We start from the raw sequence: 22,048 nt of genomic DNA, 5'->3' as shown, positions 1-22,048 counted from the left end.
TACTTTTCTCCCTGTGTATTACTAAATCCAGCCAAGCCTTCCAGACATAATCACCCCACCCAAACGCCTCCTCGCTACCGACCGACTTCTAAACCACCGCACCTCTCTCTCTCTCTCTCTCTCTCTCAGAAAGGGTGGAGGGGTCCGTTTCTGCCCACCGGGGCTCCTTTTATCCCACGCTGTTAAAGACACGCCAAGGCCGCTTCACTTTTCTACCTGACGCCCCTGACTTTGAAGTGCAACTCCTGTTTCAGAGCTTGTGAAAGTGAGCTTTGCGGGGCTATTTTTGCACTGTGCATATTTCAGTATTGATCGGGGCTCTTTGTACAGACAAATACACTACTTTATTACTGCTCAGTATGGCAGGTACAAGCGAACAATAAGGGAAAAGCAGCTCAGTGGTGTGGATCTAATAAAACAGGGCTGAAATAACCCGCTCTGCGTGTACATAAAGGCTCGGCCTGAGACACGCCGACAGCAGGAAATGAGTCTCTTGATGTTGTTTTGTACCTTGCACACCATCGCAGTCTTGGCTCCGAGGCGAGCAGCCTGGACGCACTGGTTTGCTCCTTTGCCACCAAAACCGATTAAAAACTTGTGTCCATGTATTGTCTCTCCAGCTTTGGGCAGCCGAGGTGCCTGGCTATAACAAAATACATATATGTTATACATATAATACAAAACATAGAGTTCACGAAAGCAAGAAATCAAGATGGTCAAACTACACTGTTTCTTTTTCATTAAGTTTAGGTTTAAGACACAATACATTATACATTACATCATAATACATTATTGGTTTTATAGTAATGATTAACATATTGTAAGATGATCAATAGGATTAAAGTATGCTGTACAGATTAAGTTGATTTGGTAAAATTTTCCGTGAGGTGAAATTTATTTCAATTTTATTACAATTTGTTTACAGCTGATATAATTTACATGATAACAACAACTAAGGCTATGTCCACACTAAGGCATTTTCATTTGAAAACGCATATTTTTTCTCTGTTCTAGCCTCCCGTCCACAGTGAAATGGGCTTTTTATTCTAAGAAATTTTGCTTTTTGAAAATGCAGTTTTTGCATTGCATTGTGGACTGTGAAAACGAAGGCTTTCGAAAATGATGACGCATTTTTTAGTCATCGCCGCGACGTTTCAAAGAGCCGGAAAGTAAATGAAAGCCAAAAAACTATTGTTTCAAAACGAGTGAGAACAAAGTGTGGACGTGGATCGTTTTTGAACGTCATTTTCAAATTTATCTGGATTAGTGTAGACGTGTAGCCTAATTTGGTCTATTGATGTTTTGCAATTTTAAATCTAATTAAAATTTAAATTTTTCTGGAGAGGAAAAATGAGTGGGTGCATAATGGTGTAAAAGCAATCCCAAGACATGCTTCATTGCTATTGCAAAGCACCATAAGCACCATCTCCTTCATGTGCCAAGTGTTTTGATGTCTATTATTTTCTGTTGGGGCGTGGTCAGTGACGTCACTATGTCACCTCTCAATTCACTCTCCCCAACATTTTGACATATCACATGTTCATGTTTCCAGAATTTTGTATATCTTGGTGGATGTGACGTCACATGGCACCAATACAGAACCCCATGTCGCCACAGCATTTGCAATTCCATTAGTTAATTGGTTAACATCGCTGTATTATCCAGCAATCAGCACTCCCTACTGTTCTAGGCAATTTTGACCTCCATGTGCATGTAATGTGGATTTTTTTAGTATTTAATGTGCATTCACTGTAATACTGTAACACTATAACAATATTTATTGTTGGCTTTGGTACAGAGATAAATCCCCTTGGGATGTGTTGCTATTGAAAAAAATCTAATCACTCAAATAATAAACAGGCATGTAAAAGGAGGCACCTTGTCAGGGTGTAATATGACAAGAACATCTGTTTGCTCATGCGGATCTGATTAAGAGAATTTAGTGATGAAGAGAATTTAACAGTCAGGCTCCCTAAATGTTTCATTTGCATGTTGATTCATCAGACAGGACATATTCGTATCCGTGTTTTTGATGTTTCAGAAGCGATCCGGTGATTCACTGCAGCTGGTTGAGTAATGTATGTAATGTGATTCATGTACTAAAACGCATACAGATTTCTTGCACTTTAAAGTTCACTCGTTTACCAGCAACACACTGAAATGAGGTGGGGGAGACCGGAGGGTGAGCATTTCCTGGAATAAATGCTTATAAGTGCTGTTTATGAGTGAAAACATCACGCTCTGCCATCCCTAAATCTCCTAAATATAAGGCTAGGTCTCTGAACTCCAAAATAAAAAAAAAGGTAATTGCTGCAATGCGTGACATTACAAAACGAGGTCTGTGTATTTCTCACCCAAGCCGAACGGGCAGCCATTACTCAGTCTATTGAAGAAGAAAAAGAAGAAGAAAACAAAACCACTTAACCAAAAAAAGTTATGGCCTGGCTCTGGTCCAGGTCCTGGGTAAGTGTGTGTTTTTGATGGTGGAAGAGGGTGCAGATAAACTTGTTTTTTTTCTGCTCGGCTGGTGATGTTTAAAGAGGGTCTTTTACAGTAATATTATTAGGATGAAAAAAAAAAACTTTTAGTTACCTGCCTTCCAGTAATCTGGGGGATCTTGCTCTGGACAGTGATGTTAATGAGCTTGTTGTCAAGGCAAAGGAAGTTGCTTTGGTTTATTCAGAGTTGCGGGAAAGCAAACAAAAAACATATGACTAACGTGTCGACATTCTATCGGATTGAAAGGCATACTTGAAGTAATTTTTTAAAACAAAAATACCAAAGGCGAACATGTGTAATGGGGTAAATCAGTGCAAAAGTGCACATTCCTCTCGCTTTGTAGTAAAGTAAAAAAAAAAAAATAGAGTTTTATATATATATATATATATATAAAACTTTCTATTTTTTTTTTTACTCTACTACAAAGGCGAGAGGGATGTGCACTATAAAAAAACACTATATATATGCGCATATATATAGTGTTTTTTTTTATAGTGCACATCCCTCTCGTATATATATACAGTGAGGAAAATAAGTATTTGAACACTCTGCTATTTTGCAAGTTCTCCCACTTAGAAATCATGGAGGGGTCTGAAATTGTCATCGTAGGTGCATGTCCACTGTGAGAGACATAATCTAAAAAAAAAAAAAAAACAGAAATCACAATGTATGATGTTTTTAACTATTTATTTGTATGATACAGCTGCAAATAAGTATTTGAACACCTGTCTATCAACTAGAATTCTGACCCTCAAAGACCTGTTAGTCTGCCTTTAAAATGTCCACCTCCACTACATTTATTATCCTAAATTAGATGCACCTGTTTGAGGTCGTTAGCTGCATAAAGACACCTGTCCACCCCATACAATCAGTAAGAATCCAACTACTAACATGGCCAACACCAAAGAGCTGTCCAAAGACACTAGAGACAAAATTGTACACCTCCACAAGGCTGGAAAGGGCTACGGGGAAATTGCCAAGCAGCTTGGTGAAAAAAGGTCCACTGTTGGAGCAATCATTAGAAAATGGAAGAAGCTAAACATGACTGTCAATCTCCCTCGGACTGGGGCTCCATGCAAGATCTCACCTCGTGGGGTCTCATTGATCCTAAGGAAGGTGAGAAATCAGCCCAGAACTACACGGGAGGAGCTGGTCAATGACCTGAAAAGAGCTGGGACCACTGTTTCCAAGGTTACTGTTGGTAATACACTAAAACGCCATGGTTTGTAATCATGCATGGCACGGAAGGTTCCCCTGCTTAAACCAGCACATGTCCAGGCACGTCTTAAGTTTGCCAATGACCATTTGGATGATCCAGAGGAGTCATGGGAGAAAGTCATGTGGTCAGATGAGACCAAAATAGAACTTTTGGGTCATAATTCCACTAAACGTGTTTGGAGGAAGAAGAATGATGAGTACCATCCCAAGAACACCATCCCTACTGTGAAACATGGGGGTGGTAGCATCATGCTTTGGGGGTGTTTTTCTGCACATGGGACAGGGCGACTGCACTGTATTAAGGAGAGGATGACCGGGGCCATGTATTGCGAGATTTTGGGGAACAACCTCCTTCCCTCAGTTAGAACATTGAAGATGGGTCGAGGCTGGGTCTTCCAACATGACAATGACCCAAAGCACACAGCCAGGATAACCAAGGAGTGGCTCTGTAAGAAGCATATCAAGGTTCTGGCGTGGCCTAGCCAGTCTCCAGACCTAAACCCAATAGAGAATCTTTGGAGGGAGCTCAAACTCCGTGTTACTCAGCGACAGGCCAGAAACCTGACTGATCTAGAGAAGATCTGTGTGGAGGAGTGGGCCAAAATCCCTCCTGCAGTGTGTGCAAACCTGGTGAAAGAACTACAGGAAACGTTTGACCTCTGTAATTGCAAACAAAGGCTACTGTACCAAATATTAACATTGACTTTCTCAGGTGTTCAAATACTTATTTGCAGCTGTATCATACAAATAAATAGTTAAAAAATCATACACACATATACCGTATTTTCCGGACTATAAGCCGCTCCTTTATTCCCCACTCTTTGAACCCTGCGGCTTAAACAATGAAGTGGCTAATTTATGGATTTTTCCTGGGTTTTTCCCGGTTTCACAAGCTTCAAGCCAAAAAACTGAGCCCCATAACATTAGACCAATGAAATTGGCGAACGGGTTCAGGTGAACCAATGAAACTCTTTATATTAAATCAGATGCGCTCCCACTGAATCAGGCCGCACCACATCATAAATATGGATGAGGTTCCTCTGACGTTTGACCTGCCGCTCACTCGGACTGTCTACAGGAAATGCGAATCATTCGTCACGCTGAAAACAACCGGGCATGAAAAAACACACTTCACCTGTGTTCTGAGCTGCACGGCATCAGGAGAAAAGATTCTTACGATTTTTAAACGCACGCCGGTGCCAAAAGAAAAACTCCCGAGAGAAATTGTTGTGAAAGGAAGAAGGAAGACAGTGAACAATGACTTTCTTGGTAGGCTACTGTTTACATACAAGTCGTGTAACAGACACTGTCTTTCGTTAAAGCCTGTGTAAAGTTCATTAGTTTCAGTGTAGACACCTGCGGCTTATAGACAGGTGCGGCGTATTTATGTTAAAAATAAAAATCTTTATAAAATTCAGTGGGTGCGGCTTATATTTGGGTGCACTTAATAGTCCGGAAATTACGATATAAATATATATATATATATATATATATATATATATATATATATATATATATATATATATATATATACACACACAACCAGTAAAAATCCTACAATTCCACAATCTAAAAAATTGGGGGAAAAACCCAAAAAAACAAAAAACGATTAGAAAGGAAATACAAGATATTTTTTAATTCATGCAATTTAGATTTTTCCTCTACATAATACAGATGTCATTCAGAGTAAATAAATTAAAGTAAAAAAGATGCCTAGGTGCTGAGGCATTTTGTGGATAAGTTCTGGTTCCGAGCATCACTGCAAATCAAATCAATTCAAATTTGTACTTTTATGGAAAAAAAATATTTGCCCCATAAGCATTAAACAGTAGTGGAGACTTCACCACATTTTGGGAAATGATTCTGGATGCAATACTATAGTTATAGCTGTATAGTTACCTCTGCATAGTTATCTCTGTATAGTGTAAAGTTATTATCAGCGCTATACTCTCATTGCCTGGAGAGAATCAGAGATTTGGCACTAGAGAATTCTGGATATGGTTCATTAACCAGTTCATTAAAAGTAATAAGTGGGATGCGACTACACAAACCTCAAATATGAATTATAAACTAATATATAACGAAGAAAGTAAGTTATTTCAGGTATATCTTATTTTATCTTATATTAGTGCTTATACTTTATAATGAACAATTACTGACTTCCTTAGTTATACATTAGTTTCAAATTCATATTTGAGGTTTGTGAAGTCATATCTAACTTATTACTTATAATTAACTGCTTAATGAACCATATCCAGTATGCGCTCATGCCAAATCTCTAGTTCTCTCCAGGCAATGAGAGTATAGTGCTAATAAGCCCCATCTCCAAACAAAAGCTTAAAGAAAATCATTAAAAAAAATCTGGCAGCACATTTATAAACCATGATAAAAGTAAAAAGAAACAAAAAACTGTTGCTGAATTTGCCTTTTTTTGGTATTCAGGTTTTAGAAAATTTTTCTTCTTTTCTTGTACATTTTATAAATTTTTTGAGAGGTTACGTTCTATACTTTTGACAGTAATTTGATTTTGTGGCTGAACACCATTATCCTGTACTGAAATATTTCCAGCGGAATGGGAGTGACCTCTACTACGATGACCACACCCACATCCACATGACTCTGTGTTAAATTATACTTTATAAAGATAAAATAGTGCAACTAATATGCTAAGCACTCCATCCACTCCACACCATCCCCAACACTCAACCCGACTAAACACCTATGAAAGATTTTGATGATCATTCATCCAAAGCAAAGAACTCTCTATAGACATGTGCCAGGTGTTTGTCCACCACCTTACTAAGAAACATTCTTTCTTTTCCTTTAATCTGAAACCTTTATTTCAAGCTACACTATTTTTCCATTCGTGAACTTGCGAAGGAATCAAGACAAGTTAAATTTAATGTCTTCCCAAATTGGTATAAAGGGTATATAAACTTTTGCTCTCAGCAGCTTCTTAAAGATATATTTAGCACTGAAGTAAATGGGCCAGAAGAAATTGTGTTAATTTTGCTCAATAATCTGACTGACTTTTTATATTCACGTGTCTTGAGTGTCAACAAGGTCAAAATGGGATCAGTGCTATTTTTGTTCTACATCTTCCAAAATAAGAAATGGTTACCATGGAAAATGAGGAACAAATTATGTCACTGGTGCAAAACAGATTGCAACATCCAACATGCAACTATTTGCTTTAGGAATAATAAAGTATTTACTTTTATGTCCTTTGGTAGATGACTTTATACCCTTTGCCTTCTGAGGTACTTACAACTGAGAAGTTGAGGTATAAGGGCCTCACTCAAGGGCCCAGAACTTATGACCATCCTATCTAGAGTCAAAAGCCTTAACCTCTGAGCCACCACCTCACTACTGATCAGAAAAATTATACTCCAAACAGAATTATATAAGTACCAATAATATTACCCACACAAAAAAAATCAAACAGGAAGTGCTTTTACAGTAAAATAATTAACCAATGTGTGGTGTTCTGCTGCACTGTTACCACCGATAATGGCATGTCCTGAGGTGTTTTCTTCATCTTATAGACCAGTAAGTTCCATTTAATAATGTGGAATGTTATAAGGAGTTAGAACGGATTCAGGAGTTTAACTGCTGTATGATATAATGGGATTTTAGGTATCCTGATCTTGGTATTACCTTGTCATGTAGTCTATCCTAAACATTAAAATGTATAATTTGCTGCCTTCAACATAAACACATGTACATGCTTGGTTTCATACTATCTAACAGTAGACAGGGCAAAGGCACTGACAGGTATAGCTTTTATGTAAAACAGCCTCCCACATGGACTTCAACAAAGAAAGCCTGAAATCTATAATTAAGTTGCAGTAGAAGGACCGTGATGTAATCCAGTTCTGTAGGAGGAATGTATGTGCGCCAGTGACATCTGTCATACGATACAGAGCCTTAAATCTAATGAGGTCTGATTGAGTCAGCGTCTAGAGTCAGGTAAGATGAACCACACCTAGTCCACTGCCCTTGTCTCTTACACACAAACACACAAATGTTTGTTTTTTTCTTGTGGGAACCTTTTAATGACTTAAGTATTAATGCATGTGATTAATGCTGTACCTACACCTCAAAGTAAGTTTTAATTCTGTAATGCTAACACAAAGATTGACACAGATTCTCAAATCCTGACACAAAGCATAGATAGGCATTGATTCTAAAAACTACTCAGTAGTAAATACTAAGTCTCAAATTCTCCTACAGACAGACATTGATTATGTAAAAAAAAAAAAACAACAACAGAAAAATAGGTACAAATTTGCAAATCCTAACACAAAGATTGACACAAATTTCCAAATCCTAACACAAAGAATTCTTAGATAATAGACAGAAATTCCTGAAAAAGATTGACACAAATTCCTGAATTACAACACAATTCTAAAAAGCTAAAAAGTCTAAAAAGTCTCAGATCCTCACACAAACATAGACACAAATTCCTAAATTCCAACACAAAGATTGACACACAATTTTTTCAATTATAACACAAATGTATATACAAATTCTGAAATCCTAATAAAAAGACAGGCACAAATTCTAAAAATTTAACACAATAATTAGATCCAACTGTAACACAAAGGAACTGATTCTAAAAAGAATCACACACAAATATAAAAAACACAATCATTTTAAGATCTAGCACAAAGCTGCTAGGTCTCAGATCCTCACACAAACTTTTCCTTACAAAATTAACACAAAGATAGATACAAATTCCTGAATTCTAACACAAATATAGACAAATTCTAAAATCTTAACACAATGAAAAACACTGATTTAAAAAAGAAATTATACAAATAAAACACAAATATAGACACACAAAATCCCAACACAGACTGGTCTGAGTGAGTCAGCGTCTGGAGTCAGATAATGCTAGGCACACCTGCCCTAGTCTCACAAATACCCTATACCTGTACCTTAAACCTAACACAAAGTTCACAAATCCCAACACAAAGACAGACACAGATTCAGAAAGCATTCTCAAAGAAAAAAAGTTGATTTAGGCAAAAATCCAAATCATAAAACGAGGCTAAAGGAAAAACTTAAATACACACTTCTGTTTTTTGAAGAACCTTCCAATAACTTAACGAGCTACAACATGCATTATGTAAACACCTAAATATTTACCTCAGAAACCACAAAAAAATTTCAAAAATCCTCTCATTTATTTATTAATTGTTTTAAAATGAAAGCTTTTGCGTATCATATCTGATCCTTGCTTAAGATTTAAAGGCTTGTTCAGTCTGTGGTAGGAGTGTCTGAGCTTTCGATCAGTCATGTAGCAAACATCGACACACTCTGTGACTCTCCTGAGCCACGGGACCGCAAACAGGTGTGTGGTGACGTGAGTCGTGCAGTGGGTTGCTGTTTACATCCTTTTCTCTATTTCCACAAAGAAAGGGTGGGAAACCACTGGTGCGGCTTTGCGCAAGACTTTGAACCCACAGGGCCGACACAAAACAAAGTGTTTATTTTCAGAGAAAACCTTCGCTGCTTCTTACAGCCTGACTCATACAAATAATCGAGCGTCAACAATGGAAGATCTTAGTGATCTTAGTTATTATTTATACTGTAAACAAAAGCGATTTTGATTCCACAGCAAGAGGTTTTTCAGCAGCAAGGACTTTCTGACTGTATTTCCGTTCCACACACCTTCCCAACATAGTACTAAAATGGTACTTGTAGTGGTAGTGCCGAATCATTGCTTGCTTGCTCAACATGAGAGGATGTGAATGCTCGAGCTGCTCAGATGATCAGTAGGTGGCCCCCTCTGGCCTAAACATGAGATGGATGGTTCGGTCGCAGACGCGTGTACCACCACGCAGACCAGCTTAACGCTTAAAATGAAACTGGATTTTATACTTCAAAGTCATGCGTCCCTTTTGATTAGCTGCGAGCGAAAAATAAATAAATGAATAAAAGCAAGACGTTCAGACTTGATGCAGCGTCTGGCTTTTAATGGGCAAAGTCACTATCTGGATTTTTAGTCACTTTCAAGAAAACAGGAGAAAAAAAAAAGGACAAATGAGGCCACATAGGATTAATGTGCCTGCTTGCTCCTGAAAATGTCACGAAATTGAGAAAGCGATAGTACCTCTGCTGAAAGATTAACAGGGAAAAGTAGACAGAGCTGTTGATGATTCTTAAGATATTACTTTTCTGCGTGGGCAAGCACCCATCTGCATGACTGCTGGAAAGAGCAGGCTGAGAGGTGCTCGTGTCTGATTAAAGTGATACTCCGGCTTTTTTTCAGCCTAATCCCTTATAGCTACCTGATGACTGTAACCTGTGTAGTGTACACGATTATCACCGATAAAAACTGGAACCCCTTTTATAAAAAAAATTATAGAACATGGAACTAAAAACGTGCTAGAAGACAAATAAAAGACGTTTATTCACATATGACGAAGAACAGTTTAATTGTAATGAAAAAATCCTTTTTTAAAGGACCTTTTACATACCAACAATAGCATTCAAGCTTCCCTTTAGATGAACTCGGAGACCTAAATCTGTTGCATGACCATGGCCCTGTGCACAAACCCAGCTCCATGAACATATGCTTTACATACATTGGAGTGGAAAATCCTGAGTGACCTGCTTTTGAGCTCTGACCTCAACCCTCTGTCCTCAACCCTTTTGGAACACTGACTGCACCCCAGGCCTCCTCACCTCACCTCACCTACATCAGTACCTATACTCATGCTGTTGTGTCTGAATGATCACAAATCTCCTGGAAAATCCAGTGGAACATCTTCCCAGTGAAATAAAGGAATTATAACAGCAAATTGGGACTAAATGTGGAATGAGAAGTTCAAAAAGCACATACGAATCTTACTTCTGTCCATATATAAATCCGTATATTAATTTGTTGGGTTCTTGTACTAAACAAAACATCAGATAAATAAAGTTTTAAGTTTAAAACAAGCAGCAAATGATTATTAGTTTTATTTTATTTTATATTGTTGCTGTTGCTATTCATATTTTTTTTAATAAGTTGTTTGGGATATAGTACTAGTAATAATAAAAATAATTCTAATAACAATAAAAGGACATACCAATCTTGCGGTCACGTGTTCACGAACCTTTGCCTTTTAGTGTGTATATGTGAGTAAGACATCAGGACACACTGTTATGGAAAGTAACGTTGAGGTGGAGAAGCATCACACTACATTTTTGCAGATTTGTCAATGTCACTACTGCATTTGTTGTTTTCTACACTTAGAGTTTAATGCTTTCTAGAAAAGTGCATTTCAGATAAAGGTCTATTGCCTGGACCTAAAACCTGCTCTTACATTCCAAGAGTTTCAACTAAAAGCAAAACAAAAGTCAACTCTTTGTTTGTGGTAATTGCACATAGTCTAAGTATGACATTTAATAGAAAACATTTACAACAGAGTTTTTTTTTTCTCTTTGCCCTGACTTGTAGCTAAAATGACATAGTAATTATTTCCACAGATATGTGTGTGTTTGTTTGTGTGTGTGTGTGTGTGTGTGTGTGTGTGTGTGTGTGTGTGTGTGTGTGTACAGGACCAAATCCAAATCCACACTCCCACACATCAAGGACGTGGTCACTATGCTATAGTTGCATATTATTTGTGCCCTTATTTGGCCAAGCTTCTCCTGAACAAGATGTTCTTCCAGTTTCTTCATAAAAAATATTTACACATGCAGGATTATTATTCCTGGGAACGTTTTATTTCGATACAATGCCATCTATTCTCTTCTTGACTATACTGTATTAAAATTAATTCCAGCTTTAGCACTGAATGTTGTGGTAAGAATTGGTAAGGTGGTGTCAATGCATCATGATGACTACAGAGCCATCTATAAAAGAGAAAGCAAGTCATTTGGATGCTGAGGGAAAGATTATAGTTATACCTATAGCACATTGGGGGGGCTATGATAAGAAATTCAACTAAAAAAAAAGAAAAGAAGAAAAAAGAAAAGCCTGGTGTACTTCCAGTTGGCAAAGCTGTGGCAGGAACTGAAACGTCACCAGAGAACAGATGCCTGATCGGAGATACCGAGAAAAGTCTTAATTAAACCATTACCTAAATTTGCTATTGACCCCCATAGTAAATCTGAATCACTGTACGTATGTACAGATTACACTACGATCTAGAGTGAGATTATGTGATATCCAGGTCATGTGACTACATGTACTTCTTTTTTATTCATGCTGCTAGTGCAGATACAGGTCAAGAACTTCAGTTAGGCTTCACACCAAGCATCAGAATATGGAAAGAATGGTTCAAGCTCACAGGAAGGATACAATAACAGGAAACAGGCACTCTTTACAATTGTGGTGAGCAGAAAAGCATCACACAATGCATGTCAAATCAAGAAGACTGTTATTCTTGCAGCAGCAAAAATTGACAGTTGAGGACTGGAAAAATTGCGTTGTTTTCAATCTTTAACTGTCTACGGTCGGTTAACCTGTTCTTTGCATAAGTATTCACCCCCACCTGAACATATTCTACAATGTTGTAGTGCTAAAACCTGAACCTGATATAGAGTTAAATTATGAATTGAGAGTTAACTTATGAAGTTGAAACGTCAAGAAAATATTTTTTATTAGTCCCTAAATAACCAATAATTATTAGAAAAATGTTGTACACAGAAATGAGATGTATTTAAAGATATTATTTCATGTAATAAAATACTTCTTTCTGGTGAATCCTGTGCTCCAGTTTGTCAACTTGGCCTATTTTTTTTGTTCGCTACACTGCTCGCTCTATGTTGTATACAGCCATTTCTATGCTTCGGTTCTGGAAAGTTCCAGCACAGTGAATCAGAGTGTCTCATTTAGACATTTGAACAAACCACAGGCTTATATTATTGCCTATTAAAGCATTACATGCAAACGGTAAAGTACGCATCAAAGTGTACACTCTCTCGATCACTCTGTAATAGAACAGAACCTGGTCCCTGGTTGCTTCTTTATATAACTGCAGTCTATCTTTAATTATATACACCAAGGCAAATCTATAGCACTGATGTTGAGGATGCAAGCATGTTTGAACTCCATATGGTAGTCATATCATTGTGTTCAGTTTGACTCTTAATATTTAGAAATGTACAGTTATTGAGTATATAAAAGTAAGGCAAAAAAGGCATTAAACATGACATGAAACTTGCAACTTTCCACTGTTTAACAATTGAATTCGAAACTAGTTCACATGGAGATTTAAATACCGAGCAACATTCATGTCACAGCAATCAATTTAACTTCAACATGACAAGTAAAGTCAGAGTACAAGCCAAACTAGCATTATTAGTAGTAGTAGTAGTACACAATGAACACTATGAACAATAGCAACAGCAACAATAATGGAATAATATTACTAATATTAATATTAACAATACTACTACTATTTTGCTGCTTGTTTTAAACATTGAAATTGTTTATTTGGGTCGTCTGATGGTTTGTTTTGTTGTACGAGACCCTAACTAACTAAATATACAGGACACCATATGGACAAAGGTTTCTGGACACCTGACTATAAGATTAGTATGAGCTTTTTTGAACATCCTATTCCACATTTAGTTTCCATTTGCTGTTATAAGAACCTTTTCAATTCTGGGAAGATGTTCCACGAGATTTTGGAGTGAGCTTGTGGAGATTTGGGCTCATTCAGCCCCAAGGGCGTAAGTAAAGTCAGAACTGATGCAGGGTAAAGAGGCCTGGGGTTCAGTCATTGTTACAATTCATCCCAAAGGTGTTCAATAGGACTGATGTCAGAGCTCTATAGCAGACCACTCAAGATCTTCCACTCCAAACCATGTAAACCATCTCATAATAGAGCTTGCATTGTGTAAAGGAACATTGACATGATGGCACAGGTTCGGGTCTTCTGGTTCTATTAAAGCGAAAGTGTAATGCAACCACATGCAAAGACATTTGTTTACCTCTAACTTTGTGGTAACAGTTTGAGAAAGAACCACATATGACTGCAAAAGTCAGGTGTCCCAATACTTTTCTCCTTATAGTGTATATTACATTTGTTGTTTTTTTGTATTTATCCCTAGATAGATAGATAGATAGATAGATAGATAGATAGATAGATAGATAGATAGATAGATAGATAGATAGATAGATAGATAGATAGATAGATAGATAGATAGATAGATAGATAGATAGAAAAATCCACACAAAGAAATACGTTCATACGTTAAACGATTTAACGTTGTTGCTGTTAATTTATTATTTAAAAATGTATATCATTTAATTTAATTGTTCAGCACATTACCATGAAATTCTATTAACTGAACACAATTTGAGATTAAAGCTGTTTGCACTCCTCATACTTCAAACACAAACAGTACCACATTTACAATTTCTACAGTTCTGTTTTTTTTTTTTTTAAACATTCAGAAATGTGTTTTTAGCTTTAGTCAGCATGACTAGAAGACACTTGACACTGGGGGAAAAAAAATAAAGATGGTACCGACGTGAGACATGTCCAGTATGTGGTGATTCACACCTCTGGAACAATATGAATAACTCGAACAGACGGAAGACAGTTCCTCTGTCTACTGAATGTGGGCTGCATTTAGCTCCTAATGGAAAGATCCTCTACTTCCACTTATTGTCAGAACTACTTCCACTTCAGTCTGTGTGCTGTTCCTTATGTAAAAGTGGTAATATAGCTAAAGTGCCTGTCACATGCATATAATGTGTGATGTGTGAATTACCTGACCAGATCGGTCATACATGAGCCGACTACTACAATGTCCACCTCTTCAGCCATGTCCTGATCCTGATCCTGATCCTGACACACACACACACACACACACACACACACACACACACACACACACACACACAAATAAATAATCTATCCAGCAACACTTTTAAATCAGTGTATCAGTGCAGAATACAAGTACAGGGCCAACGACATGCAATTTTCATCTAATCAGAAGTGCAAATAGTAATGTATATAAATAAATCAAATATAAATAAGTAAAATAAACTAATTATACAATAAACGTATTTGGGGAGTCCAAAGGTGCAATATATATTACAATAATACTGTAAAAGGTGCAATGTAAAGATGAACACAGAAGGGAATTATCTAAACGTGACCATACAGTGCAAGAAGGCAACCTGAGGTAGAATGTTGTATTTTGTACAGCAGTGAGAGAATAGGAAACAGTAGGCAGTAACAGTAAGAGGCATCATTGAAAAAAAAAACCCACTTAATATTAGGACAAAATTTTGAGGAGCAGATTTTGTGTAGAATTTGCTTGCATGAATATAATGGCATCTGAGACGCTGGAATGAATTAAAATGCATCAAGTCACACACACACACACACACACACACACACACACACACACACACACACACAAATGTCCAATGCTATGATTTCAATCTGAGATGCAGGAAGCATCTTGAATTCCATTTTTTTTTCTCTAAAAGACTGCCTGCTTACTCTTCTCACCATCCTGTCATGTTAGAAGAATGTTCAATAGGTTCGAAATAGCTTTAATTGTGCTCCATATTGGACATGTGCCTATTGCACCTGGGGTGATTATTTCCAGACGTGATTGACGACAGCCAAGAAAATCCTTCATTAATTCAATCCCCTGCATGTGGGCTATACATGTGAATAACAGTGCGCTAATCTGCTCAAATCTCTGCAGAAGTCCTCCGGCACTGAGCAAAAGCTTGGCTGCTGGTTATGGGAAAGCCTAGATTTCCTTATTTACTGTTTTTCTGTTCAACCTGCAACACATTAGCAAGACATCAGGTAGCGGATGCGATAAATCTGTAGCTATAGCTATAAAACGTCTCGGACATGCTGTTATAGATCTTGAAGTATTTCGTTAAGGAATTCTAGTGTGAAGTCTAACGCCTGCAAACCTGCATTGGCAAAGGTTTGTAACAGCGCCTTCTATAACAGTGAGGGATAAAATGTATACTGGATTATACAAAGATCTAACTAATGTGCATAACACCTTACAGGAAAATGACTGGTTGTTTTCACACAGCAGATTGTAAATCTGTAAGATACAATTTCAGAACTATGATGGGCCTTATCAGACTTCAAACATTAATAATTAATAACAGACTGAAATGGAACCAATGGAAGTTAAAGTTCATATATGTGATTTTGGACTAATTAATCATTTACACTGATTATCATATTTTAAATTGATAATACAGGTCAAAAATCACATTATAAGTTAGTGTAGAGAAGGAAACATACTTCCTGGTGCTCTCCTTGCTGCCTGACATTTTCAACACCCCATAGTTGTGACTAGTTTCCCTGAAATCCGCAACATATTAGGATCGAATTATCAATTAACAGCAATGTACTAAAAAATTTAATAAAAAAGTATCATTTAATTTAATTGATATAATAAAAAATGCTGTGCTGCTTCTCTATTTTGTCCTTAGGAGATGTCTTTCAAAATTATTTCACCTTTATTTTTTTATATTTAAATTTATATTACAGGTCAAAAATCACATTATTACAATAGCGTAGAAAAGGAAGAGTACTTCCTGGTGCTCTCCTTGCTTCCTGATCTCTTCAACACCCCGTAGTTGTGACTTTTTCCCCTGCAATTCGCAACATATAAGGATCAAATAATTGATTAATAGCAATCTATATTTATAATTTATTTAATTTATATAAAAAGAAATGCTGTGCTGCTAATCTATTCTGTCCTTAGACACCTTTCAAACATATTTAACTTATTTTCATATTAAAAATATCACACAGATTTGTAGAGAATGTCCCTGACATTTTTGAGACACCCTGTAGCTTTGACTAGTTTTCCTGCAATCCGCAACATATAAGGATCAAATAATTGATTAATAGCAATCTATATTTATAATTTATTTAATTGATATAAAAAGAAATGCTGTGCTGCTAATCTATTCTTCCTTAGACGCAAATCGTTTCCCTTATTTTCATATTTAAAATTAATATTACAGGTCAAAAACGACATTATACGATCATGTAGAGAAGGAAAAGTACTCCCTGGTACTTTCCTGAACCCTGACATTTTCCACACTCCACATATTTGTGACTAGTTTCCTTGCACAATATATGAGGATCAGAAAATTCATTAAAAGCAATCTAAACTGATAACAAATGCTGTGCTGCTTTTCTATTCTGTCCTTTCAATATTGTTTTCCAACAAAAATAAAATCATACTGAAACACATTTAATCATAAGACTTTTAAAATCAGATCTAATGCAGATCTTTGACAGTCTGTCTCTATAATGGCAGAAGTGTTGTATTAAACATGGACCCTGTTCTAGGCATTTCACATAAGCACCCAGTGTGAACTATACCAGGCTTTTGAAATGGCTTTATTTTTATGACAATCTTTCATGACAAATTAATACATTTTACATTTCTTATAGATCTCATGTGTCATATCTGCCTACAGGTAACTCTCAGCAGTATTAACTGAAACCATAGATTTCAATCCAGTCATAATGCATTTCAGAATGTACTGGAATCAAAGTAAAATATAAATACACTAAAAATTGTACCTACTGTCCCAAAGGTGTTGTCAGAATAAATCTATTACCCCAACCAGCTCATAAACCTAAGTTCAACTCACATGTACTTTTATGACACACACATGTGTACAGCAGTGGTATGTGTATATTGAACTGACATGAGCCTGGTGTATGAATAAGCACGTTTCGGGTAAACCCATAGCGTTTCCTATTTAAAAAAAAAACAACATCCTATATATTATTTTGCTCAAATAATATATTGTTCATCTAGGACAGACGACATATTCACCGTCTGATTTATTTGGATTGATAACTCGGTTGAGGAGGTGCTTGGTAGTGGTGATTAACCCCAGGCAGAACAGGCATTAGCACAGACAGCATCACGAAGGACCCCAAAACAACAACCCGGAAGTGGTGAATGTTTTCAGCTAAGCGGCTAGCTACCTCTGTAAATGAAGTAGTGGTGTTTATTTATGATACAGGTACAGAAAAAAATGTCGCGGAATATGATTGTGTGTTTTAATACTGGCAAAAACAAAACCCTGAAAAACACTATAGCTGTTGTGCAGTGGATGCTTTAGCTTGTTAGCTTGTTAGCTTGGCACTAAACTGTAGAATGGAAAGTTAAATGTTGGCGTTTTGGTTTATTTCTGATATTTTGAATTGAACTGCAGCTGTTTGTAATAAATGTGTTTTATTAAATAGGGTGTCATGCTTTTATTTGTTGACATCGAATGCGTAGAGAGGGCTATTGTTGTTGTTTTTGTTTTATTTATTATTATTAGCAATAGTAGTGCTAGTAGTACTATTGTTTACAATAACGTAAACAAACAATTGCTTGGTTATACCTCGTATTTTCGCATGATGTTGCAGCATAAAAGCAGATTATAATAGCTATAGAATTAAAATTAGATAAATGGATGAAAAGATCAAACAATAGATAGATAGATAGATAGATAGATAGATAGATAGATAGATAGATAGATAGATAGATAGATGAAGGGATGAATGGATGAATGGATTGCTTGTTTGATTGATGGATGGATCGCACAATTGATAGATAGCTACATTGATGGATAGATCAATCAATCGATATATAGATAGATTGATGGATGGATGGATAGGTGGATTGATCATTTGATAGATAGATAGATGGATAGATGGATGGATGGATGGATCGCTCCATCATTCAATAAATAGATACATAGATGGATATTTAGCTTTTTATTTATGAAGCTTTGTAAAGTGAGAGGTGTCTATATCCGATGCCTTTTAGTGAGTAATGTTAGCCTTCATCACCATTAGTGCCTAACATAGTGCTGATAATTAAGGTTTTGGAGCGAAATCCTTTTTTAAAGATTCTCTTGTTGAAATCTGTACTGTTGAGCATATTTAGCTAGTTCACTAGTTGTATTCGTCCAGTCAGTGTTGAACGCCGAACACCGTATGCTGTTGTGTAAATCAGCCAAACGTTTCAACCTGCTGTTTCCCAGAGGAAGTACACCAACATGCAGAACCAAATCGCAATTTTTGAACCAATACACAGGGACTTTATACATACTGAGGTATTATCACAGCACCAGAGCTTCTCTGGAATCCAAAACTAATAATTACATTTGTGTCATTTTTGTCTATTAAGAGCCTTCACTGGAAACATGAACAGCCTTTCTCCAGAGCTGGCCCTGAGCCGGATGTCTCCCGAGCTGAGGCCGTTACTTTGCACGGTTGTACGCAACGGCCGTGTCGGTTTAGATTCCACCAACTGCCTGCGGATCACCGACCTTAAATCTGGGTAGGTGCTGAATAACTTCCACTGAAAGATGAGATTTTTTTTGTTTTTTGCTGGGAGTGTTTGGTATAACAGTGTTCAGATCATTTATCTAACTGACCTGCATTTAGGTGTCAAATCCTGTGCATCATTCTTTGTTTTCGTTCTCTTCAGTTGCACATCTCTGACTCCAGGGCCATGCTGTGACAGATTTAAACTGCACATCCCGTATGCTGGAGAGACTCTGAAATGTAAGTCGCCTTCCTACTGAAACACATCGTCATTAAAGATGCATGATTGTGTGTGTATATATATATATATATATATATATATATATATATATATATATATATATATATATATATATCTCATCAATAAATGGCTAGACAGGAGAACACCTGCAAAACACCTGCAAAACACTGGAGACGCTGAGTGATTTTTAACAATGAAAGAGGTGCAGAAATGATGTCTAGGATTGTAAATAAATGAAAGTGATATAAATGATACTGTTACAGTTCAGCAGATGTACTTCTAGACTGCTGAAATCATTCTTGAAGTAGACAGAATTAGCAGTACTTTGTGTAAAATGGAAAGAAGCAGCGATTTGGCCTCTGAGGAGCCTAAAAGACAGCGCTTCAGGACGCATTGAGTGCTCATGTTAGTTCTCACTCTCCGGTGTTTTGTATTGTTTTAAAGACTATAATTACACTCTTGATATCACTCAAATGAGGACAGGTTCCCCTTTTGAGTCTGGTTCCTCTCAAGGTTTCTTCCTCATACCATCTAAGGGAGTTTTTCCTTGCCACAGTCGACACTGGCTTCTCATCAGGGATAAATACACATCATTCCCTTTAATTCCTATGCTGCTTTGAGACAATGACCATTGTAAAAAGCGCTAGAGAAATGAGCATTCAGGAGTTTGTGGGCAGTGAAAAAAGAGGGCATTTTAAATGCTTGTCTCAGGATCTAACTGATGTCCAGTTAGATTGTAAGATCAGAGTGCTTGGTAGTTGTATTAGAAGCTATAGCTGTATACACTTCTTCTGAGGAAGTAAAGACCACCTGATGTAAAGAGAAGAAGTGAAAGGAGCATGGAGAGAGAAAGACAAGAGCAGGTCTAATACTTCCTGTATGTGTGAATGCTCTGAGATCAGACTTTGCACTTTCAACTAAAATACATGGACGAAAATCATAAGCAGAGGATGTATACTGTATATATTGTAGCTTCTGGCTGAACAGCCTTCAGTGGTTTCCCATCTGAATCAGTCCACCTCTTAATACCATCATTATTATGCCACGGCTATAAAAAACATCAATATTGGACAGAAACGCAGTATAACAGAGCCCGGCATCTAGGGCATCACACAGCATAGAGCGACCTCGCACAGCATAGAGCGACCTTGTCCAGCATAGAGCGACCTCGTCCAGCATAGAGCGACCTCGTCCAGCATAGAGCTACATCGTCCAGCATAGAGCTACATCGCACAACATAGAGCTACATCGCACAACATAGAGCTACATCGCACAACATAGAGCTACATCGCACAACATAGAGCTACATCGCACAACATAGAGCTACATCGCACAACATAGAGCTACATCGCACAACATAGAGCTACATCGCACAACATAAAGCTACATCACACAATAGAGAGCTACAGAACACAGAGCAACATTATATAACATATAGCTACATAACAGAACACAGAGGTACATTACACAATATAGAGCTACATAACCGAACACAGAGCTATATTACACAACATAGAACTACATTACACAATATAGACCTACATTACACAACATAGAGTTACATAACAGAACATAGAGCTACATTACACAATATAGGGCTACATTACACAACATAGAGCTACATAACAGAACACAGAGCTATATTACACAACATAGAACTACATTACACAATATAGAGCTACATTACACAATATAGAGCTACATAACAGAACACAGAGCTATATTACACAACATAGAACTACATTACACAATATAGAGCGACATAACAGAAAACAGAGCTATATTACACAACATAGAACTACATTACACAATATAGAGCTACATAACAGAACACAGAGCTATATTACACAACATAGAACTACATTACACAATATAGAGCTACATAACAGAACACAGAGCTATATTACACAACATAGAACTACATTACACAATATAGAGCTACATAACAGAACACAGAGCTATATTACACAACATAGAACTACATTACACAATATAGAGCTACATAACAGAACACAGAGCTATATTACACAACATAGAACTACATTACACAATATAGAGCTACATAACAGAACACAGAGCTATATTACACAACATAGAACTACATTACACAATATAGAGCGACATAACAGAAAACAGAGCTATATTACACAACATAGAACTACATTACACAATATAGAGCGACATAACAGAAAACAGAGCTATATTACACAACATAGAACTACATTACACAATATAGAGCGACATAACAGAAAACAGAGCTATATTACACAACATAGAACTACATTACACAATATAGAGCTACATAACAGAACACAGAGCTATATTACACAACATAGAACTACATTACACAATATAGAGCTACATAACAGAACACAGAGCTATATTACACAACATAGAACTACATTACACAATATAGAGCTACATAACAGAACACAAAGCTATATTACACAACATAGAACTACATTACACAATATAGAGCTACATAACAGAACACAGAGCTATATTACACAACATAGAACTACATTAAACAATATAGAGCTACATTACACAACATAGAGCTACATAACAGAACACAGAGCTAAGGATTAAAGTAAGTGTCCTTGTCACATTAATTGCATCGTGTGCAACCGAGTGCAAACAGTGCAGACAAAAGACAGCGCAACAGCACCGAAAAGTAAACCTACTGCATAATGTTATACAGTACAATGTGCAAAAGACAGAACAATAGACAAGAGTGCATTTTTCAACAAACACAATGTTGTGCAAAAACAGCAAGAGCTTTAATCAATAGGTGCAAAACAGCATG

At 36.8% G+C, this 22,048-nt stretch overlaps 2 protein-coding genes across 8 annotated transcripts in view; one reads left to right on the top strand and one right to left on the bottom strand.

The window, feature by feature from the left end:
- Positions 1-17,521, bottom strand: part of rbks (ribokinase) — a 45,303-nt gene extending 27,782 nt beyond the window's left edge. The window contains exons 1-4 of one of the 7 annotated variants that reach the window (XM_083544843.1): positions 17,257-17,419; positions 16,247-16,306; positions 14,437-14,507; positions 511-643 (exon numbers count right to left, since the gene is read on the bottom strand). In XM_083544843.1, the coding sequence (XP_083400969.1) occupies positions 511-643; positions 14,437-14,492 (189 nt within the window). In that variant the 5' untranslated portion in view covers positions 14,493-14,507; positions 16,247-16,306; positions 17,257-17,419. Of the gene's footprint in view, positions 1-510; positions 644-14,436; positions 14,514-16,246; positions 16,307-17,252 lie in introns of all 7 variants that reach the window. The other 6 variants (XM_083544838.1, XM_083544842.1, XM_083544839.1 and 3 more) reach the window with 6 other exon arrangements.
- Positions 17,522-17,552: 31 nt separating this feature from the next.
- babam2 (BRISC and BRCA1 A complex member 2) overlaps positions 17,553-22,048 on the top strand; it is a 100,216-nt gene continuing 95,720 nt past the window's right edge. The window contains exons 1-3 of the mRNA XM_083544817.1: positions 17,553-17,704; positions 18,862-19,014; positions 19,165-19,241. Of these exons, the coding sequence (XP_083400943.1) occupies positions 18,878-19,014; positions 19,165-19,241 (214 nt within the window). The 5' untranslated portion in view covers positions 17,553-17,704; positions 18,862-18,877. The remainder of the gene's footprint in view (positions 17,705-18,861; positions 19,015-19,164; positions 19,242-22,048) is intronic.

The sequence above is a fragment of the Silurus aristotelis genome (assembly GCF_946808225.1).
Source record: "Silurus aristotelis genome assembly, chromosome: 6".
Classification (NCBI taxonomy): domain Eukaryota; kingdom Metazoa; phylum Chordata; class Actinopteri; order Siluriformes; family Siluridae; genus Silurus; species Silurus aristotelis.
This window is presented reverse-complemented; position numbering and strand designations above follow the sequence as displayed.